At 34.9% G+C, this 23,911-nt stretch overlaps 1 protein-coding gene across 1 annotated transcript; it reads left to right on the top strand.

The window, feature by feature from the left end:
• The first annotated feature begins 1,819 nt into the window (after positions 1 to 1,819).
• LOC120120345 (sphingoid long-chain bases kinase 1-like) lies at positions 1,820 to 9,075 on the top strand. The gene is made up of 9 exons (XM_039140007.1): positions 1,820 to 1,914; positions 2,045 to 2,761; positions 2,876 to 3,247; positions 4,142 to 4,235; positions 4,344 to 4,381; positions 5,985 to 6,131; positions 6,524 to 6,623; positions 7,410 to 8,332; positions 8,624 to 9,075. Exons 2-9 carry the CDS (start codon positions 2,294 to 2,296, stop codon positions 8,771 to 8,773), a joined length of 2,292 nt encoding a protein of 763 aa, XP_038995938.1. The 5' UTR covers positions 1,820 to 1,914; positions 2,045 to 2,293; the 3' UTR covers positions 8,774 to 9,075.
• The last annotated feature ends 14,836 nt before the right edge of the window (positions 9,076 to 23,911 follow it).

The following is a 23,911-nucleotide window of genomic DNA, read 5'->3' as shown; positions in this document are numbered from 1 at the left end:
TATATTTCCAACTTCTAAATTAAAGACATTTAAATTTTATTATATTTATATTCAAAAAAATTATTATATTTAAACAAAAGATATTTAAAATATATTAATTGAAGTAAAATTAAATTGATAAAAGCTTATATTTATAATGATAATTATGCATTAATGTCGAAAAAAGAATTATGTATTAATTTTTATTCTCAATTGTTTTTTGTAAAACATACATAGGAATACAATGGAACAGTTTGTGGAAAGCAGCAGCCTGGTAGTGCGTGGGGAAGACTTGCAAATCCATCAACTTTTTTTTTCCTCAATTGCAAATCGCAAGTTTCATCACTCAGTTGTACTTTTATTCCTATATTGATCATTAAAGTTTAAAATTTTTCATTTTAATCACTAAATTTTAGACATTGGATTCTATTGATCATCCTCCATTTTCTCCGCTACAAACTGGCGATATGTTTTATTTTAATATTTTTTAGGCACGTAGGTACTAACTCAAATTTAATCATCGCTTGTCGTGATTAATCACCACCTCAATCGTTAATGTCGTTGTTAGACTCCAAAATATTTAGACCATCATGTTATAATCTTCGAGTTTGACTTTCATTTCATCCGAATCTTATTGAACTATAATCCTTTGCCCTTGTTGCCCACTTTATCACCACTTTCAACATTAACCACTACTACCTCCACTGAAACACTAGCAAATCGACATCACTTATACCTATCGAGTTCACCATTGAACCAATAGCCAAATCATACCAGCAATCAAACCATCTTCTCATGACCCGATTCGTCGACTACCAACCATTACCCAAAAGCTCCTAAACTCCAACCTACTATCGATTCATACCTTTAAGCTAAAAACCACCATCCTTCCCTATTTCAACATGAACCAAGATTATACCCAAGTCATTACACCATCACCTGATCCGACACCTTTTTCCCCAACCAAATAAAACACTTGCCTATAAAAGAGAAGCCAATAAACCATCAAGAAAAAAAGAAAAAGAAATACAAAAAGCTTTGAGTTTTCTAATTTTCGACAATTAAAGCATTACTTTTATGATCACAATAATAAAAGAATCCTAATAAATTAGGAGGACAACATATGTTGGGCACGCCGTTATTCGATGGTCAAAATAGTATATCAAAAATAAATAAGAAGCTTCAAGTGAGATTTTATGACTTTTGAAAGATTTTTTTTAGTGAAATCTAATATGTTAAAAAAAAGGATGACAAGAAGTAGTTCATAGTGTGTGGTTTGATCTTCAAAGGCAACTAAAAAGGAGCAGATTCGTAAGAGAAAAGGAATATTAACACTAGATTCATGAAGTTTGGTGTAACAAATTTGGTGAAAAATTTTAGGAGTCATCGATCGTCGTTGACTATGATCAGTGGTAGACAAAATCGGGACAAATGGAGAGAAAAAGAGAGGATGAATAATTAAGAAAAAAAGGGAAAAATGAGGAAAAGGAAGAATGTCGGGTTTTGTATGATCTACAACTATGTTATTTTGGTGTAAATTTAATTTTTCTGAAATGATGCCATTTTATTACCACATGCTATATCTTAACTTCATCAACTATTTAATAACAGAATGATCAAAATAAGAGCACTCAAAACTTTGGTGATTACATTATAATAATTTAAACTCTAATGGAGAATATAGAAGGAAGAAGAAAGTTTGATGAAATTTGCAATTTACCCATAATATAATAAGGAAAAGATAGTGGTTGAGTGGGAATAACTTTTTTTTTTTTAATTTTTAAAAAAGGTAGGCTAATATCATATATTATACCTTCGCCTGACAAAACATGAAAATGAGTCTGAAAAGGGTAAGGGCCTTCACCTTAGGTTTCAATCGACGAATCCGCTTATCTCGACCCATTTCATTCCGGTCGCCGTCTCCTTCCTTTCAAGGTCAGCTTTCATTTTTCATTTCTTGTCAACTCTCTAAATACTTTCCAAATTGTTCTCAAATTTAATTTAAAGCCAAGTTTAAAAAAGGAAAATAGAACAACAATTTCAAATTCCTGAGCTGATCTGCCAGATTATTCCTACGATTCGCGCTGTGGGGGATCTCTGATCGCAATTCGTGGCTTTCGAGCTCCCAGCGTCATCATAATCTCTAGGTCTTCTACTACAGCTGGCGTGAGATTATTAAGGAGGAAAAAAATAGAATTAAAAAAAAGAAAACAAAGATTTCTTTTCTCTTTTGTATGTCTCCATCTGTTTATTTGTTCTCCGTAGTTGTGAAATTTGGTGGTTACAATTACGGACCAGAAGCGCGTGATCGGATATGCAGAAGAGTGGGAGTCTGTCGAGGAGTAGTGATTCTCCGTCTGTGAGAGTGTCGTCGTCGCCACCGCCACCGTCTCAGCAGTCGGTGAGGCGGCTGAGCTTGTGCTCCCAAATAGCTACCCACTCTTCCCCAATTGTGTTCCCAGAGAAACGTAGTAAAAAGCACAAGGCTTCCTCCAAACGCAGTGAAGCCCTCGTCGCGGATGATCAAACTGATAAACCTAAGACAGAAGAGCATCGAATCGACATTGGAGGGGATGAAAAGTCGGATTTGCTTGGTTACGTAGTTTACTCAGGGAAGCTCATTTTCGATAAGAGAAAGAATGCCCCGACTATTACTACTCCCACCGATGTAGAGCAGAATTCTTCTACTGATATTGCCGACCAAGGAGCTGTTGCTGCTAAACTCACTAGCAAGGCATTGGTTTGGGGTTCCCATGTCTTGTCTCTTGATGATGTCATCTCGGTAAACATATAATCTCTGAAATAGACCCTTGCAATGCATTTAGTATTTATTTTGGCCTTTTTGGGTTTGCAATCAGTCTATTCATTTTTTATTTTTTATTTTTTATATTGACAGGTTTCTTACAATGTCGGTGTTAGACATTTCACTGTGCATTCTTACCCTCTAAAAAAGGGTTCTTATGGCCTTTCATGCTTTATTAAACCAAAGAGAAGTCGAAAGGATTTTCGTTTCTTGGCTTCTAGTGTAGAAGAAGCTGTTCAATGGGTTGGTGGGTTTGCAGATCAACAGTGTTTCATCAATTGTTTGCCTCACCCTTTAGTTTCTTCAAAGAAGCAAGCTTCTTCTGAATTGTTTCCAATGGATGCTCCTCCTGAGCTCGTCTTCAGGTGCAGGAATCCACCAAAAATGCTCGTTATATTGAATCCAAGGTCAGGTCGGGGTCGATCTAGTAAAGTTTTCCATGGAATTGTTGAACCTATATTTAAGGTGTGCTCTTTTATCTTTTATCTTTACCAATTTGTATAGATACTATTACTGTTCAACATTATTTAGGATTTGATGCACTGGAATTGATTGTCATTGATCGTAATTGCTGCTTTTGTTTTCAACTTAGTAGATTTCCTCTCTACCATATCCACCAACCACCTATAAATAAATAAAAATACTTGGTGTATTTTTTTCTCTTACATGAACTGATGTCTAGTCTCTTAGTTTCTTTCTTAGGGAATCAAAATGCTAATTTAACCTTCATTTGGATGCATCTAAATCTTGTAGGTGCTTAGTTCAATCATTCTTTGAGATCTTAATAGGAGCACTTCCAGATAACTGAGGATGCATTAGTATTCTTTGCTACAAATACAATTATAGAAGGTTGAATATTTTTCTCTGATATCATCATCAAAATGAAAATGCTGGTGAAGGTCATGGGAAAACTATTTACCAATCTATAGCCTCTGGGAAAGTGTAGATAAAAATTGAATTATGTTTTATTTTTCCTGTGTTGTTGCATGGTGAGTACCATTGATATTCAGCATATTTGGCGTTTCATGTGATTGCATCTTTGAATTCAAATACTGGAGTTGGCAAACTTTACTTGTTAGGATTTCCTTTTTAAGATGAATATCCTTGAAGTAATATATATAAAGGCATCATTAGTTATGTACTGACACATACTACTTGATGATCAAATGGTAGATTTTTTGGATAATGATGTTTTTCCGCGTGCTTTATTTTCTCTTTTCTTTAACTCATTGCTTCTTTGGGATGTTGTATGATCACTGCTTTCCAACTCTTGTGATATTCTTTCATTATTTTCAAGAAAAAACTGTTTTGGAGTTTGGGCTTCATTGAGTTTCACATGTTATGTGCAAACTGTGACAGCTTGCAGGGTTCAAATTGGAGGTAGTCAAAACAACATCTGCCAGCCATGCTAAAAGGCTGGCTTCTACTGTTGATATCAGCACATGCCCTGATGGTAGTAATACTTGGCCTTTTAATTACTTATTGTCTCTTTGCTTATGGTTTTGATGATTGTCATCATCTTCTCCATTAACATGAATTTAAATCATTATACTTCCTTTAGGAATAATATGCGTTGGTGGTGATGGGATAATCAATGAGGTTAGCCATTTCAACTTTATTCCAATTTTGATACTTGTTTTTAACTTATTTATCTGTTTTCTCTAGAGAACCTTTCATTCCAGGTCTCTTTTCCCCCTACCTATTTCAACACCATCAGTATTTTAGTTACATTGAAAAGTGGAATTACTCATAAACCTTTCTAAGGCATTAGGCATTCGTTGTGTCATTGGGAGATTCATGGATCAATTTTTTGAGGGACTGAGTGACCTCTGTATGATAGGATTGAATCATTAGGGAAGGAGTAATACCTATGTTTCTGTAATTGCATTGCAGTTTTTTACTCATTATGCAAGTATATTCCTCCTGCTTATTTATGGTATTAAAATTTTGGAGTCAATAAACATGGAATTATAACTAATTTCACTTCGTAAAGGGAAGAATACTGCACTGTTTTCTATGCTTGCATCTTCCAAAATGGTTTCTAATATTGTAACATAAATCTTATTTTGTTTTCAAATTAATACGGTAACAAAGGTCTTGTTTTGTATAACCATTTGTCCTCTGAATTTGGAGGGCTGATTCTCAATTGAGGCTGTATCTTTATCCATTGAAGTTTTTACCAATCAGTTGATGTGTTACAGAGTTTTGCATATTTTGATCTTTCAACCAAAATTTGGAAATGTGTTATGCCTTAAACGTGAACAACTTTTGAAATCGAATTTTATATTTTACTATTGTGTATTATATCTAGGGATGGGCATGGGTCGGGTCGGGTTTTTGGTCCACCCGACCCGACCCCGACCCGATATATAACTTAAAAACCCGACCCGAAATAATAAAAAATATTATTTTTATTCAATAAAAACAACTTAATTGAAAAAAATAATATATAGAGGGGTATTATTGTAATTATTCCTAAATATATAAGGTAAAATTATATTTTTTTTCGGGTCGGGTATTTTTCACTCTAAAACAAAACCCGACCTGAACATCACATTTAAAAACCCGACCCGACCAACCCCGATTTTTTTTTTTAAAAAAAACCGACCCGACCCGATCGGGTTCGGGTCCCATGCCCATCCCTAATTATATCAATTTTCATTGCCATGTCATGTCAATTTTAACGTTACCTACGGTTCTTTCATTCAAGTAGTCAGCTTTCGATATATTAAGCTCACAATATATTTTTTCCTATGAAGTTTGTCATGTAATGCTCTATAATGCATCTTGCGTCTCTTTGAATAACAAATATCTTCCTTGCTCAAGCTTCTGTAATAGTTACAAGAAATCACCTGGAAACCTAGTACAAAATTGTGCCGTTAGCTTGATGCTTCTTTTTTCTCTACTACAGAGTTTTGTCCGTTCATTTGGCGGATGGAGGCCTCATTACACAGAATTCTGCTATTTAGTTTATTATAAGCCCCAAGATTAGTTCATCGTTAATATAGCATAAACCATTGGGTTTTCTATATTGGGGGATTCGTTTGAGGGTTTTATGATACTGTTTAGGGACTTGTGGCTTTTTGGTATGCATTGTAATAGAATATAAAGCTTCACCATCCTTTGGATGGGGTTGTGTTCTTTTAGGTTCTGCTGGTATTTCAGTTCTATTATCAACTACTTCATCCTATTAAATTTGTAGGTTCTGAATGGTCTGCTTAGTAGAGATAATCAGAAAGAAGGAATTTCTATACCCATTGGAATTATACCAGCAGGTTCAGATAATTCACTGGTTTGGACTGTTCTTGGAGTTAGAGATCCAATCTCTGCTTCGATTTCTATTGTGAAGGTAAACCTGCTTAGGAAATTCAAGATGAGATTGGCGTTTCTTTCTGGTTGTTTTGTTTCTCCCTTTATAGATTGATTTTCAAAACCGTTTTGAAACATGGGTCTGAAATTATTTAATAACACCTTAATAACCCTAACATGTTGCTATGCAAAGTTTGATTGAAATATCTCATGCTGCTGCATTTCTGTTGGTGATAACCTTTTTTAATAACCATGGAGATAAGGGGAATTGTTAATATTTAAGAATAACGCATGCTTCAATTTCAAAAAAAGAAAAAAAAGAAAAAAAAGGGAAAAAAAGAGAGAATAACACATGCTTCTTGTTTTAGATACATTAAATGCCCAGTAATCTTTTTGTTACCAACAACTGTGGTTCTCCCTTTTATGTTTCAGGGAGGTCTTACAGCTACAGATGTTTTTGCTGTTGAGTGGATTCAGACTGGTATTATTCACTTTGGAATGACGGTCTCCTATTATGGTTTTGTCAGCGATGGTATGTACTGGTGACCTGATCCATTCCCGGCTGATACAAGTCTGCTGGTTTCTATATTTAATCAACCTCCGTTCTCTTCTTACAATTATTCCTTCCTCTTTTTTAAAATGTGGTCTATGCTTGCTTTTTTGATGCTTTAGTCTAAGCGTGCGGTCAAATTAATACTTACTATGTTGCCTAAGTTTCAAGTGCGAGTTACACTTGTTGACCATGATTATCCTTTGAGTGGCTTGAGCATTCATCCTCACACGTTACAATCATGCAACAATGGTGACTGCTTTTCGTTCTCACTTGTTTCTTGTTCCCTCGCTGTAACGAAAAAGCTATTTATGTACCCATCCTTGTTTGTTCTCCCATCATCATAAGTAATAAGTTTATGTCTATAATGGAAATCACATATCAGAATTACTCCTAGACGAGCCATCTTTTATCATTTAAAGATTTTGGCTGAATATTTTGGTATTAAATTGCCAATTTGAGGTTGAGCACCATGTACACCTTTACTTTTATCTTAACCCTGAACTAGAATAATTTATTTCTTATGTACTCATGTCAGATGTTTCTGTTGACAATGAATTTGTATTCTAGTGACTGTTTGGCTTTGATCTTTATTGTAACAACAGTAGAGGAAAATTAGACTCAGAATACATACATGATTTTCTGTGTATAGAATGAGTGAAATCCTTTATTAGCATATACAGTGATGTGTGCATAAAATAATATCCACATCTTTTATGGGTTCTTAATCTGGAAATTTTGATTGTATGTTTCTCTCATGACTTTCAGTCTTAAAACTTTCTGAGAAATATCAGAAGCGATTTGGTCCTCTACGATATTTTGTTGCTGGGTTCTTCAAGTTTTTGTGTTTGCCAAAATACAACTATGAAGTGGAGTACCTTCCTGCAGAAAAGGAGGATCAAGAAGGTCAAGAAGTAGTTGACATGTCAGACCTGTACACAGACATTATGAGGAGGTCATACAAAGAAGGCATTCCTAGAGCCTCGAGTTTATCTAGTATTGATTCAATAATGACTCCTAGCCGAATGTCTGGAGGTGACATGGACACTAGTAGTAGCATTCATGCCAGCACCGAACCATCTGAGTATGTACGAGGCCTTGATCCTAAGACTAAAAGGCTGTCATCTGGAAAAAGAAATGTAACAGCCGAGCCTGAAGTTATTCATCCTCAGTTACCACTCTCTTCAACTCTAAACTGGCCACGGACCAGATCTAAATCAAGGACAGATAAAGGATGGAGTGGATCGACTGCAGCACCTGATCCTTCAAGATGTTCTTGGGGTAGTGCTGCAACATATGATAGAGAGGATATATCTTCGACATTGTCTGATCCTGGTCCAATTTGGGATGCGGAACCAAAGTGGGACTCTGAGGCTAATTGGGATGTGGAAAATCCGATTGCGCTACCAGGACCATCAGATGATGTTGAGTCGGGAATAAACAAGGAAGTTGTTCCAAGACTCGAAGATAAATGGGTTGTGACCAAGGGACCATTTCTTGGCATCATTGTGTGCAACCATGCATGCAGAACAGTGCAGAGTTCTCAGGTGGTTGCTCCAAGAGCTGAACACGATGACAACACCATGGATTTACTCTTAGTTCACGGGACTGGGCGACTGAGGTTGATGAGATTCTTTTTGCTGCTACAGATGGGTAAACACGTTTCACTGCCATATGTTGAATATGTCAAGGTATGAGCATCATTTTTACTTTATTCAGTAAACAGCCTCATAGTTCAAACCTATAAACTTTATTGTTGAGCCCCAAGATTGTTGTAAAAGTTGTCGGTCAGAATTGTTGCTGGTTTGACCATGCTGTTTGTAGTATGTGCACTGTTTTCACACAAGGATAGTTTCCTCATGCTCTTTGATTTGTTTTTGGGATAAATAATGGGTGTTTTGCAGATTCCTATGTTTGATCAGTGAACTGGTTCCAATATGCATATAAGTATTGACATATGATTTAACTTCCATTGAAATAAGGTGAAATCAGTTAAGATTAAGGCTGGGAAACACACACATAATGGTTGCGGCATTGACGGTGAGTTTTTCCCCCTCAACGGACAAGTAGTATCATCTTTGCTTCCGGAACAGTGCAGACTAATTGGTCGCTTCCCCAACCGACATGTATAATGATTGAGAGAGGTGTTTTTTGGAAATTTCTTTTTGTCATTACCTTGGATGCCGATGCTCTCTTCTCTACCCGTGAGTATCCTTATAGTAAACAATGTCTTGTGATATATTTTACATGTTAATCCCTCCCCATTTGTGCCATTACATAAATACAGTGAGAATCCCTGTAAATTTTTGTTGGGTTTTTGTATCTGTTGCTTGTTTATTTAACTTTTTACTCTATGGTAAATACGCTTTTCTCTTGTTTGACTCTGTGTGACTGAAAGATTCTAAATGTATGAAAATTCACCCTTCTTTGTTTACCTTTTGAAATTCTTTAAACCATAATCGTCATTCCTTTTTCTGTCCTTAGTTTCTTCTCTCTGCTTTGTATCTCCAATTTGAGTGAAAAGCTTCCAAGCATACAATATAGAAGTTATATAAAGAAAGGAATCCATGGCTGATCAAATAACTTGGGTAAGTTATTTTATAGATGGTGTATGTGTATGCATGATTGTTTTTGTTACAGTAAATGACCTGATATTTGTTTCCGATTTTGGATTAGTTTGAAGCTTATTTTTTTTTTATTTGTTTGTGTTTATATCCATCGGATTGTACTATTATTTTGTGTTACCAAAGTTTGGTTGGATTCAAGTTTAGACACTGTTGGAGTAGGTAGGATGATTCGAGTTTTGATTGTGTTGATGATAGGAAATAGGATAGGGTTTTGGGTTAGACTGAGTGAGTGTGGCCTTTTGCATTGCATGCCTCACATTCCTCATCCCTTGCTGTTTGGTGGCCACAAACCCATCATTTTCTCTCATGAGACTATTTCATGATCAGATATTTTCCCCCCAATTTAATCAGGGATGAAAATGTCTAAATATCAATATGCATAAACTGAATCAACGCCCCTGAATTCAATGATTAGAGACCTATTAGTCGGGTTTTAGAGTACAAAACTAATATATTCCAACGATACCAAGATTATTTATTTGATGTAAGATTCCCATTTCGATCTTTTCAATTCTGAAGGAATCCACCGGCTGAAATTGAAGAACAAAATAAACAGTGACGTTGAAGGTTCAATGTGGATACTCAATCTACTCTTTTAGGTTCAACGTGGTTGGATGAAACCATAATAAACTCATTATGTATGCCCGTATGTATATTTGTGAAGGTTGAGTTTTTTCTCCCAATGAATTCTTATCACCAGATTTGGGTAATCCTATTGAAACAGACTTGGTAAATCCACCCAATTTAAACTTTGGAGGGTGAACTTATTAAATGCTCTTAATGATTTTTAGTTTTGATTCAGATGATCTATATTAAGATGTAATTAATATAATCACCTATGTAATTGTTAATAGCGGGTACACAAATATTTTGGAGGTGAACATATATATATTAATAATAGATTTTTTTTGTATGGGGTGAGCATAAACAAAATTTTAGAGTGGATACCATCAATAAAATAAATATTTAATATAAAAAAATCGGATTTTAGGGTGGACGTACTCATTTTAGGTGCACTTGCATTTGCCTAACCGTGAAAAGTTAGCTACCTTCCTCGAAAGATGTTAGATCATCTTTCAAGAGTGCTAGAGGCATCTTAAGGTATATTAGCTAAAATTATTATTTTTTTATGAAATTGAATTAGACTAGAAATTAATTGTGTTACGAGTTAACTCATATTTTAACAAGTTCAAGTTTTATTCTCTTGTTAAAAGAATAATCACTTTAAGTAATAACGATGACATTCATTATGCAATTATATGGATGTGTAAAATCACTTCTAAAACAATGATTCATTCACGGCACAATAGCATTTCCGTTTTATTTCTTTTAATAATCTTTTTAGAAAGTTTATTTTACATCAATATTATTTCCAACAAAATCAAATAAAATGGTCACTGTTGTATATATTTTCCCTTTACCGTTGAGTTGTATATGGAAATATGAATAATTTGCCTTCTTTTTTCTGCATATTACTTTGTAGAATCGAAATTGGTATATCCAAGAATTACTTTCCTTGAATGGAATTCAACTTCTTATATCCAAGAGTTACCTTGATTTTTAAGGCTTACTAACTACTAAACTGCTTATTTGTGTATATACTCGGCACTTAATTTATAAAATATTGTTAGAAGAACCTGTCGTAACCGGTTTTCGTCCGGACACGAATTTTTTACTTGGCGGGAAAAGTGATGTGAATAAATTAATGATTTTGATTTTTAAAAAAATATTTTGGGAGTCACCATCGGTCTTTTGGGTCAGGTAGGTCGAATACCTAAAAAATCATCTTTTAAAAGAGTTTTTAAGAAAACATCATTTAAAAGATAAACAAGTCTGCGTTTTAACCAAAAATTCGTTCTTTTTAATAATAAAAAGGGATTCGTGGTCGGTTACGTTTAGGGAAGGATTAACACCCCTACAACGCCCAAAATTAGTACTTTTTAATTATAAATTGTCTCTATTATTAGAAATTTAAATTTTCAAAAATATATTTAATTTATAATCCTATTATTTCAAAATTATATTTATGAAAAAAATATTAATTTATATATTTATAAATAAAATATTTATTTATTTAGAAATATTAGAAAAGGACTTCTAGGTGCCTTAAGACAACTCTTTTCTTCGATATTAAAAAATAAATAAATAATTAAAACAATTAATATATAATTTATAAAATATGATATTTATTTATTTAAAAATATCAGAAAATGGACATCCAGTTGTTTTAAGACTACCCTTTCTTAATATTGAAAAATAAATAAATATTAAAACAGGATTAAAATAAGTTAAAAGTAATAAGATTTTAATAAATAAAATAAATATTATTTATTATATAAATATATATATTTATGGCTAAATAATAATAATAGTAATAATAATTAAAAGTAAACATATAAAATTAACATATAACTAAACAATGAATAAAATTAAAACTATATATTAAAATAAATAAAACTTGTAAAAAATAAATAAAAATTAAAATTAGTGACTAAATTATAACCTAATAGAATTAAATACCTAATTCATAATTAATTATTTAAAATTAGAGGGATTAAACATGTTATTTTACTCATTTATTAATTTACGGACTAAAATAAAACTATATTAAATTCGAATATCATATTAAAATAAATTAAAAACATGCATTCGGGATTAAAATATTAATTATTAAAATTAAAGGATTAAATCAGTAATTTACCTAATATATATTGTTTTATGTAAAGGACTAAAATGAATATATGTAAAATTCGAATACCGAATTAAAAGGATCTAAAATTTGCTTTAGTGACTAAAACGTAAGGATTACAAACTAGGATGGTTGTAGAAAAGGTTTGGCCATGCACGAAATTACATATATACCCCTCCCAAAATGGCGTCGTTTGGGAAGGGGTATTTATACCCGAAACGGCTGGCCCGAAAGGCCAGCTCTCTTATTTCTCTTCTCTCTCTCAAATGAGAGAACCAGAGTTCTCTTTGGCCTCTCTCTAAACCCTCCACCGGAGGGAGATCAATTCTGGCCGGCAGCCGTGTTCCGGCACCGGTCACCACCGCCGGCCACCGTGAACGGTGGCCGAAAACTTACAAAATACCCCAAAACTTAGATCTTCACTTTCTAATTCTGAATAAGGCCTTTATTTATCCTAAAAACCCTTAGGATTTCCTAGATCTAGGATTTTACCTTTGAAGTTCGAAGATTTCCGGTGATGTTTCGAAGTCTCCGATGACCGAGTAAGCTCTCTTTTTTTTTTGGCTTCTGGTTGCTGTGTTGTTGGTTGGGATCGTTGGTAGCTTTCTGTCTTCCTTCGTTTTTTCCCTTCTCTCGTTTCTGTTTTTTTCTGTTGCTCTCTATCTTGCCATCTGTTTTGCAGGATCCGGTGGCTTTTATAGCCACCATAGAGCCATGCTCGGACCGGTCCAGAGGGGGAAGTTCGGTGAGTCACCGAGCTATGTGGTGACTCACCCTATAGCCGCGACGTGTGGAGGGCAGCTGGCCTTCTGGAGTCTTCTGTTGGCGTCGTGGCAACGACAGAACGACGTAGAGGTTTCTGGCGAGGCGGTTGGAGGCTGAATCGTCAACGTGGAGCGGCTGGGGTCTTCTGGAAGCTTGGAGAGGCGGCTGCTTGTGATGAAATAAACCCTAAATGAGTTTAGGGTTATTGTTGGGTCATCAAATTTGGGCTTCCGGGATTATTGGGCCTCTAATTTGGGTTTTGTAATATTTAATAAATAATATATAATAATAATAATAATAATAATAATAATAATAATAATTTTAATAATAATAATAAATTTAAATTTAAAATGAAAAAATTGATGTCTACAGCTGGCCCTCTTTGCTCATCCTTGTGTTAACAAGAATAGAGCAAAGACGAAAAAGACAATAATTTTTTCATTTGACTTCTTTTGAGCAGGATGGAAATGTTGAAAACATCATGCACTGAAGGGCTTACAAATGACCCGAAGGTTTTGAAAACATCATGCACTGAAGGACTTAAGATGACTCGAAGGTTTTTGAAAACATCATGCACTGAAGGACTTATAGATGACCCTAAGGCTTTGAAAACATCAAAAAGCTCCCGAAGGCTTTTTGGAAACATCATGCACTGTAGGACTTACAGATGACCCTAAGGTTTTGGAAACATCAAAAAGCTCCCGAAGGCTTTTTGAAAACATCATGCACTGCAGGACTTACAGATGACCCTAAGGTTTTGAAAACATCAAAAAGCTCCCAAAAGCTTTTTGGAAACATCATGCACTGTAGGACTTACAGATGACCCTAAGGCTTTGAAAACATCAAAAAGCTCTCGAAGGCTTTTTTGGTAACATCATGCACTGTAGGACTTACAGATGACCCTAAGGCTTTGAAAACATCAAAAAGCTCCCGAAGGCTTTTTGGAAACATCATGCACTGCAGGACTTACAGATGACCCTAAGGCTTTGAAAACATCAAAAAGCTCCCGAAGGCTTTTTGGAAACATCATGCACTGTAGGACTTACAGATGACCCTAAGGTTTTGAAAACATCAAAAAGCTCCCGAAGGCTTTTTGGAAACATCATGCACTGTAGGACTTACAGATGACCCTAAGGTTTTGAAAACATCAAAAAGCTCCCGAAGGCTTTTTGGAAACATCATGCACTGTAGGACTTACAGATGACCCTAAGGCTTTGATAACATCAAAAAGCTCCCGAAGGCTTTTTGGAAACATCATGCACTGCAGGACTTACAGATGTAGGAAATAGTTTAATAAGTAAAAAAACTAAGGAAATCGTTTTCTTACTTTTCAACAAATTTAATTTTTAGAAAAGATTGAATGAGAAACTATGGAAATCGTTTTCTCATTATTTTTCAAAATAACATGTTGATTGGGTAACATGCCCCAATCTCAAGATAAGGCTATTGGAAATAATTTACTAAGTAAAAAAAACTAAGGAAATCGTTTTCTTACTTTTCAACAATTTCATTTTAGAAAAGATAAAATGAGAAACTTATGGAAATCGTTTTCTCATTATTTTTTTTTGAAATAACATGTTGATTGGGTAACATGCCCCAATCTCAAGATAATGCTCATTTTTGCGGATTACGTCCATCTATTCTTCAGATGTTTGCGTGATTCCTGTATTTGCGGTTTTGAATACCTTCTTCTTGTAAGGTATTTCTTACCATGAATCTTCTTGTTCTTCTGAAGATCTGTAAAACTTCATGTTTGAATGCACTCAGATGTATCAATGTAATGCATTGTCTATTGTGCAAATGATGTTCTTATGAATGCATGAATGTTGATGCAATCTTCATTTGACTTCAAAGTGGTGAACTTGGTCTTCCTTCACTTCATCATTTATTGCCAGGGTTAACTCTGGATATCAGTGTAGCAACTTACGCTATCAAGCTTGCATTTCTGTAGAATCATATGGTCAACTTGTATCTTGGTGCCTTCTTTGCTTCATTTAAGTCTTAGAAGAAATGTTTCATTTATGGAACTCTTGTCGTAGTCAAAATTATGACCCTGATGCCCTATTTTGTCTTTGGTAACACCGGCTTTCTTTATCTGGACTTGTGTAGAAATCCAATAAAGCTTTCATCTTTGAAAAGAGAATATATCATCTTTAAAAAGTGAATCTATCATCTTTGAAAAGAGAATCTATCATCTTTGAAGAGTGTAGATGTAGATATGTCTGACTCATCGGGGATTAATTAGGAGAGTAGAGTCTATTCTGATTTGACTCTTGAAACACACCATAAGAAAAATTTATCTCAATTCCTTTCATGCCCCACATTTAAATGGTTCTCGAACAAAGCAACTTGGACCATATCATGTTGAGATGCTTAACCACAACCTATCGTTTAACTAGCTTCTTGTGGTTAAAATTTCCGCTTCCCTTCTGTGGAAAGAAATCTTCATTATATCTCACTTTTAATCTTGGGGTTGAAGAAGACAAAACTTATATTGGACCAATAAATGGAAACCATATGATAACAACATTGGTTTAGCATCAAAATAACTGGTTAGTAAAACATTTGACAACACATTCATCATTTCCTGTGGTTTCTACTCAGATGTAAAACATTTGACAACACATTCATCCTTTCTTGTGGTTTCTGCCAAGATTTCTCAATCATTGAAACTCTTTGCATATTTGTTCAAAGCTTTTGTATGATGTCACAAGATCACTTGAGAACAAAACTCAGTGGGGATTCAAGTGTGATGTTAGTATGACCAAAAAGTTGGTCAAATTCACAAAATGTGCTAGTGTCGAATTAAATAGGAGATACCAACTGATCACGTTTTCATCTCGTGAAAAGGAAAATGTAATATTGATCACGTTTTCTTCTGTAATGAGTATTGTAGAAAGTAGAAACACTTCAGCTATAGGATCCATGTACAGAAAGATATCCGTAGAATTCTTGCTTCTGGGATGAAACGTACATGATAAAACCAAAATAGATGGAAACTCAGTTCATTTTGGCTAGCAATGATGATCCCAATAACAACGGGAATAACAGTAATATAAGTGAGAGTCGAGTCTCCCTTTTCAATGTCATCAAGTAAGCAAAAACTGATTTGAAAAACAGCTTCATAATCTCAACATTATGGTTGAAACTAACTGCCAGGAATTTCAAAGAAATATTTCCAATCATCACTGACACACATAATGCAAATTTCAAAGCTGAGATCTTGAGGAACTGAACCCTGGATCAAGTAGTCTACCTGGGGACCACCTTTATTCATGCAACCATGATGTAGCTTAACAAAGAACACGATGTCATATGAAACACGGTTAAGAAGATTGGGTATTTGAAAACATACTTGCTGAGTAGATATTTGTTCAACAACATGATCATAATGTAACTGCCTGATGAACGAAGTAATTATGTATAGTCAACTTCACTGTCATTGTTTCACCATTTTCATTCTTCATACCTTTCTGTCTCATTGGAAATATTTTTTCAAGTCAATGATCTTGACACATGATGATGTGGGCCTTCAGCATGCCCCAATAATTGCTGATACGTACGTTCAAAATACATTAACCTTCTTCATTCTGATTGAAAAAGGCTTTCAGCATGCCCCAGCATTTTGCTGATATAAACATTCAGGATACATCAACATTCCTGATTATGATTGAAAAGGGTTTTCAGCATGCCCCAACATTTACTTCTTGTTAATCTGAGCCTTCAAAAATGCCCCACATGGATCTGTCTGAAGAAACCTTTAAAATGCCCCAATATTTGCTGATACAGATGCTAAAAGTATGCTCCAAATTACTTCTCATTGAGATGAGCCTCCAAGAATACCCAAATATTCATATTGTTGTGAGCCTTCAAAATGCCCCAATATTCTATTTCTGGTTGAAAATGGGCCCTCAAGATGTCCCTCTAGATCTGTCTGATTCACTCTCAATGTCTGTTTGACTGAAATGTCATGATCCCCACGAGGTCCAATTTTGACAATGAACTGTTGTAGGTACTTGTGGCTTTATTCATGCCCCGAATCTGTTTATCTTGAATACTCTCATTCTTGTGTCACTAAACAGTAGTATTGTCAAGTAACTGGAGAAATTTTCTTCATGTTGTCACAAACTTAAGAAGTACTCAATCATTCTGACAGAAACGTCTGAGATATGTGTCTTCTGAGTGAGGTGACCATTTTCTGTATCTGGAGGGATTTAGTCAGACAGAGCAGTAAAAATAGCTTGGTAATCCGTTCCAGGCTGACACAGTGGCTTATCATCTTTCAGTGAAGGCCATCTCTGAAATATACTTTTATGTGGGAGAGAAACCAATTTATGCAAACAATAATCTGACGCAATAGCAAGACTACATATACAATGGTACAGGCTCTTGAAAAATCCACACCCATGCAACATGTTGATTCTGATAATAACTCATCTGATTATGAAGCGATCTTTCAGGATGATTTCACAGATATTTGATAGTTCTTCCTAATACCAAGGAAATCCTGAATTCTGATTCTGATGAGGAGAATAAACTGTTATACTTGAAAAAAATAGGATATTCAGAGGTTGAGGCTTCCATAACTATGGAGAGATGTGGTCCGAATTCATCAATTACAGAGTTGACAGATTTTATATGTGCTGCTCAAATGGCCAAGGCTGCTGACGCACTTCTTTCAGTAGAAGATATGAATTCATTATACAATGACCCTAATAACAAGCAAAGACGAAACTCTGGCTATGATTTTTGGAAAAGGAAGAAACAAATAAAGCTTGAAAAGAAGCTTCTTAATGAAGATGATCATGCAGTTCATCTTTCAATTCCAATGATTGGTTCTGGGGTTCCTACCAAACCAGATCAGATAACTCAAAGAACACTTCCAGAAGATGCTATTGGGTCTCCTTATTTCTACTATGAGCAAATTCATCTTTCAAATCTAATGATTGGTTTTGGGGTTCATACCAAACCAGATCAGATAACTCAAAGAACACTTCTAAAAGATGCTATTGGGTCTCCTTATTTCTACTATGAGAACGTGGCACTTGCTCCAGTTGGTTTGGACTGAAATATCACAGTACTTATTCGATGTAGAGCCATAATTTGTAGATTCGAAGCATTTTCATATTGCTACACTGAAAAGGGGCTATATTCATAATCTGCCAATTGAGAACAGATTTACTCTTATCATGTTTTCTCCACGCACTATACATGATATTTTTCCATTGACAAAGAAATGATGGCCTTCCTGGGATCCAAGAACAAAGTTGAACTGTTTACAAACATGTACAGGAAGTGCCAAATTGACAGAAATGATCTGTAAGGCTCTTAAAGCTTATGACGATGAGCCACATTCGAGTGTCCAGAAGTATGTTCTTGATGAGTGCTGAAAATAGAATCTGGTATGGGTTGGAAGGAATAAAGTTACTCCACTTGAACCTTATGAGGTGGAAATGCTTCTAGGTTTCCCTAAAAACTATACATGAGGAGCTGCTAGAGACAAGTTCCCCAGTGATATCAATGTCCTGTCTCTTTTCTCTGGAATCAGTGATGCAGAGATTGCCTTCTATTGTCTTGGCATATCTTTGAAAACAGATGTGTAAGAACTGAATGATAATCAGTTGGAGCAATTGATGAGTAGATTTGTCGAATTCGACCTTGTTGTCGGTGGCATCCAGCGTAACAACCTTACTGGAAGAAATAAACATCATCAGGATGAACTAGAATATTTTTGTTGGTGCATTTTCTTGCAATGACTGCTATGACAACTGTATCTTCTGCTGCTCTAATATATCCCATTTTTTTCGAATCATGGAACGGTTTAGTTGACGGTAAAACTGGTCATCTTCAACTTTTGGAATCTTGTAACCAATGTTACCTTATATAAAAGACCTATAAGGGTAGATTCTGTTCCAATGTCTTATTCATTGACATAAGTCCTCAAATTCAAATTCAGTAATCTTCTGAAGGACATAATGAATATCATCTTGACAAAGAAAGTGATCGGCATAGAAGAAGCAGCAATGATGTATCAAGACTTGAGCCAACATCACGGTATAACCAGAGTGCAGGTAGTGAATTGTTCATGGCTCTATGATGTAATCTTCTAGAGAACATGAATTGATGGTTGGGAAAAATAATTTGTCTGGTGATGCTTATCGACCTCAACATGAGATAAACGATAATCTTTCTTGATGAGCTGCTAATAATGTCATAGGAGAGTGTCACAAGTTCAATTCTCCAGACTTTCTGGCTTCTTGGACCACTGACTTTCAAAAATGTGAAGTGCTTCATTATTCTGGCCTCGTTCATTCTTTTGTTTCTACAACAGAGGTAGAATAAACAACAATTGCTTCAAGGACCTTCCTCATTTGAGACTGTCCTGTTTGAAAATGTTTTTTTCTTCTCCTTTCTTTATCGAAGAATGAAAGAATTTTGCAAAGTAATGCACTTCTCAAGTTCACAATAGAATCAAATCATAAATAATGAGTTTAATGAATATCAAATAAATCAAATACACTTTTAAATCATTCAAAAATCATAGTCCTATAGCAAGTGTCAAAAATATTGACTGATTTAAGGTATAGGTTTGTTCTGGTAAAGTAGGTTCTTTCAAGTTGGTTCAGTATGTCGCTTCGGGCTTCCACTAACTTGAAGAAATGGTTGTTATGCTCATCTTGTAGAGATACTTCTTGATTCAAGAATCTCAGGAACGTCTTTGGGATGTGCGGTGCTTCATTTAAGAGCTTAAGATCATCTCTTATGTCGTTTGTTGCACCATTCAATATTCGAGCCGCCTTTTCAGGTTTTCAACTCGAATCATCCTTTGGTTCTAAGATGTTATTTAAAAATTTATATCTTGAACCCTCCTTTTATCATTTTTCATATCATGCATTAAAGATTTTAAAAACCAATTTTTGCAAATAAAAAATCAATCTTGAGAGGCGGAATGAATTATGAAGATATTCTCTTTTACTTAGAAATTCATGTATGATTAAAATGGACTTTTCAGGTACGTAACGTAGACCATGGCTTATGGTTACAAAAGAAAGGGATAAAAAGGCCCAAATAAGTGTTTAAGGGTAATCAAACCAAGGATCAATTCATTCTGATGGCATCAATCTTGTTTTGTTTGACTTGGATCTGCCTTGCTGGGGATTTTTCCATCATCTGGATCCCTCTATACTGCCAAATTTTGGATTCATTTCCATTTTCTCATATCTCCAGCATTTCTTGCTCTTCTTGTTTGTACTTGATCAACCTTGTAACTTGAGGCTCAATAAGTCACCATCTTGATTCAATTTTCCTTCTTCTTTTTTCCTTTTTGTTTTTTTGTTTTTTTTCTTCTTTTTGTTTTTTTCTTCTTCTTCTTTCTTTACTGGATGAGTATAATACTTCAATTGCTTTGAGCATCTCCTTTTCCTTTTGCATTTTGGAGATTTTCCATTATTCTTGATTGGATTGATCTTCAAGCACTCTGTATTTGACATATCTTGTAGTTCAAAACTTTCTTGACTTCATGGAAACTTGTCTTCGTAATAAAACTGTATTGATAATCTTTATTCTTGTGAGCAAATATCCTTCACTTTACCCCCCAATGTAGAGGGTGATCCTTGGTTAGGGTTGAATCAGAAGAAAAATCATTAAGGCTCAAGTGGGAACAACAAATGATATATATATATATATATATATATATATATATATATATATATATTTAAAAGGATAAATGAAACAATGCCGTTCATCATCTCATACACAGAAACCTTTGTAAAAAGAGGTATCTCCAGGGGGATGAATATTCAAGATTAACTTTATTTACATGAAAACAATGTAATTAATGCATGATATATTTATTTAAATCAATCATTTTTTCTTCTTTGAGTATACTTTTAATCACTCAAAATTATCTTCGATAAGCTGGTCCATAATGCCTCATCTCGTCTCTTCTTGCAGGAAGATTCACGGATAATTGAAAGTTTGGTTCTTTTGAGGTCTTTTGGTTTATGATGGTTTTGTGTTTGGAATGACAAACGTGTGACTTATGAAGTCGTATATATGGTGGAAGGTAGTATAATGAATCGATCAACTCTACCCGAAAAAGTAAACATCTAGAGTTGGTGTCTCAAAAACAAGTGGAGACATTACTTTAGAGTCTCAGATAAATGTAGTGTCAGGATTTGGTTTTGGTAAGGGTCGAGTAATTGGCGTTGAATGGGATATGGAAGATATAATTTTACCACTTGCCAAAGATCTATAACTCTTGAAAAATTAACAGAATATTTAATCTACTTGATACTCAATAATCTCAAGGTTAAAACTTGATTCCTTGCTCATAACCATAAAAGCAACACATATTTATTTATTGCACAAAAGGTGGAGAAAGGAACAAAAAAAAAACAAGTTCAAACAAGATGCTGAAAATAGAAAGTACTATAGTGGTAGATAACACTTCCACTTGTTTATGCATCATGCCTCATTATTCCTATAATGTTGGGTATGTAATAGGATCAAGGTTCTTTTCTTCATTCACCCCCCATTTTTTGTGTCAAAACCCCTTTGTCAACAAGCATCTCAATTTCTTTTAACAGTGGCCTACAATTACCTATAGAATGCCCCTTTACCCCAGGTGGAAATTACAAACACTATCTTGATCATAGCTATAAGCAGAAGGGTTTGATGTCACTTTAGTTGGTCTTGGTGTGATGTATTGACCTTTAACCAAATGAGGATACAAGTCTGAAATGGAAGTTTGGAACACTTCCAAAGTTTTTCTTGATCGCATGACTTTCTTTGGTCGATCCGAACAGTTACTCGCTCTTTTTCTTTTGTAATTGCGAGGACTCTGGATGCGACACTCATTCACATGATCAGCTTTTGCTTTTTGATCCATTGGGCTCCTGGATGTGACTTTTGAGTTTTCTTCATTGATTACATTCTCAATTAAATCTCTACTTGTCATAAGATTCTCAAATTCCTTTTTCGGATTTGCCTGCATTAACTCGAAGAAAGGCGATGGAAGGGAATCACGAAACATACGTGATGTTTCTCCTTCTAATATGGGAGGTTGAACTTGTGCTGCCAATCCTCTCCATCTTAAGGCATATTCTTGAAATCTTTCATTGGTTTTCTTCTTTACTCTTCGAATATCCATACGTGTTGGAGCTAAGCCTTTAACATACCGATATTGTCCCAAAAATGCATCAGCTAGATCAACCCATCTCTTGATCTGTTCTTGTGTCAACTGATTATACCAGACTACTGCTGGGCCAACAAGGCTATCATGGAAAGAGTGAATTAACAGATCATCAGAAATTAAATATCCTTCCATTTTTCCGCAAAACATTCTCAAATGGATTAAGGGACAACTGGTGCCATCATATTTCTCAAAATCAGGCATTTTGAAATCATGGGGAATAACCAAATTTGGAACCAAGCTGAGCTCTCGTGCTTCTAACTCTTTGTGGTGGGCACTAATATCTTTCATGTTTCTGATTGCTTTCTCCATCTTCTTGAATCTCTCCTCATATTGTGAATAATTAATGAAGCTATTCTTTGGGTCCAATTGGGATGCCCCAGGATATGTTATCTTTCTTGACTCTTCATTCTGATAGCATGGTTTCTCTTTAGCAATTATCTCTTCTTTATCAGATGTCATTCCCTGAATAATTTGATTTGATCCATCTGGTACTGAATCTGATGCTTCTTTCCTTGTATCCTGAGGTAACCCTGTCAATTGTTCTAGCCACTGATCTTGTAGTCCCTCATAAGATTGCTCCATTGTTTTCATGATGATGGTAAAGTAATATGAATGAATGATATTGGTTTTACTGTTACAAAACCTTTCATGAATTATTTATATGTTTTTATAATTAATGTATTTAACAATACTTAAAATAACAAATGTAATGTAAATGTGAAAATGCAATAAATGCATAAATGCAAAAATAAGAATGCAAAATGTGTAATACAAAGATGTAAAAAGTAAGAATATAAAATGGAAATGCACAGATACAAAAATGTAAATGCATGTATGAAAAGGTGTTACTCAAGAGTGATCATCTTAGAACAGATTTCATTGAACATAAAAGTTTCGGTACATCAAACAAAACTTTACATGTAGGGAATAACTTTCACTCCTAACTTCTCTATTTCCCTTAAAAGCCAAACTAACTTCCACTCATGCTCTGGTGTGGAGTTCTCAATCTGCTTTAATTCTCTTGCGAAGCCAGCTATGTCCACCAGATTGTTTGCTTGAACAACAACATCCTTCATGACAGTGTCTTTTTCCTTCATCTTCTGTGTCAATTCCCGGAGTTGTAGGCAATGTTGCTCATTTTCCCTTGTAATGGAATCTTTATGGTTACAGAGTTCTCGTACAAGATCTCCATAATCATTTAAACATTTTTTTAATGTCTTGTTCTTGTCTATATTGGCTTTTAATTCAGTATCAATCTCATGCTGATGGATCTGATATGATGTTTCCCTATTGGTCATAGCACTATTCAACCTTTGATTGTTGACTTGATATTTTCTCAATTCCATGACAGTTGTATTGAGTCTTTCTTCTGCAACTTGTAAATCATGAGAAAACTTCTTGGCTCGTCCTTCATTTATATTGCAATTCTTTTTCAGTTTGGTGACCCCTGTTATCCACTCTTCTGGGGTGTTTCCTATGCCAGCATTTTGAAAGGCTTGACTGACCTTCTGGAAATCTTCATGTATGGTTTCCATTTTGGTGCTCAATTTATCATTTTCAATCTTCAAATGACGTATTTGAGCTTCAAACCTCAGCAAATCTTCTTCTCTCTGGGCGCCCCTACTGATACTCTTACCTTTGAAGACTTTTGGTATTAATCTAGCAGGACCTTCGGTTACCAAACTAGGTCGATCATTTACCATAAATTGTAAGGTTCCATGATCCAAAAGGCTTTGGACTCGACGTTTGAAGGCAAGACAATTATCGATGGTATGTCTTTGAGCTCCGACATGATATTCACAATGAACGTTGATGTCATACCAATTTGGATACGGAGGTTGGAATGGTTTTATGTAATATGGAGCTACTTCTCGTGCTTCAAGTAACTTTTCATACAACTCTTTATATGATATATGTATAGCATCAACATGAGAACCGCCTTTTGTCTTGGATTGAACCTGAGTTTTAGACGTCGGGAGCAGACTAAACTTTG

Source organism: Hibiscus syriacus, unplaced genomic scaffold (genome assembly GCF_006381635.1).
Source record: "Hibiscus syriacus cultivar Baekdansim isolate YM2019G1 unplaced genomic scaffold, ASM638163v2 tig00110338_pilon, whole genome shotgun sequence".
Taxonomy (NCBI): domain Eukaryota; kingdom Viridiplantae; phylum Streptophyta; class Magnoliopsida; order Malvales; family Malvaceae; genus Hibiscus; species Hibiscus syriacus.
Note: the sequence above shows the minus strand (reverse complement) of the source record. Positions and strands in the feature narration are given on the sequence as shown.

Bases quoted from the DNA above. Each gene is read 5' to 3' on its own strand.
- LOC120120345 (XM_039140007.1), top strand. From the start codon at position 2,294: ATGCAGAAGAGTGGGAGTCTGTCGAGGAGTAGTGATTCTCCGTCTGTG. The intron at 3,248-4,141 runs GTGTGCTCTTTT...AAACTGTGACAG, and splicing joins TTGTTGAACCTATATTTAAG to CTTGCAGGGTTCAAATTGGA. The intron at 4,382-5,984 runs GTTAGCCATTTC...TTAAATTTGTAG, and splicing joins GTGATGGGATAATCAATGAG to GTTCTGAATGGTCTGCTTAG.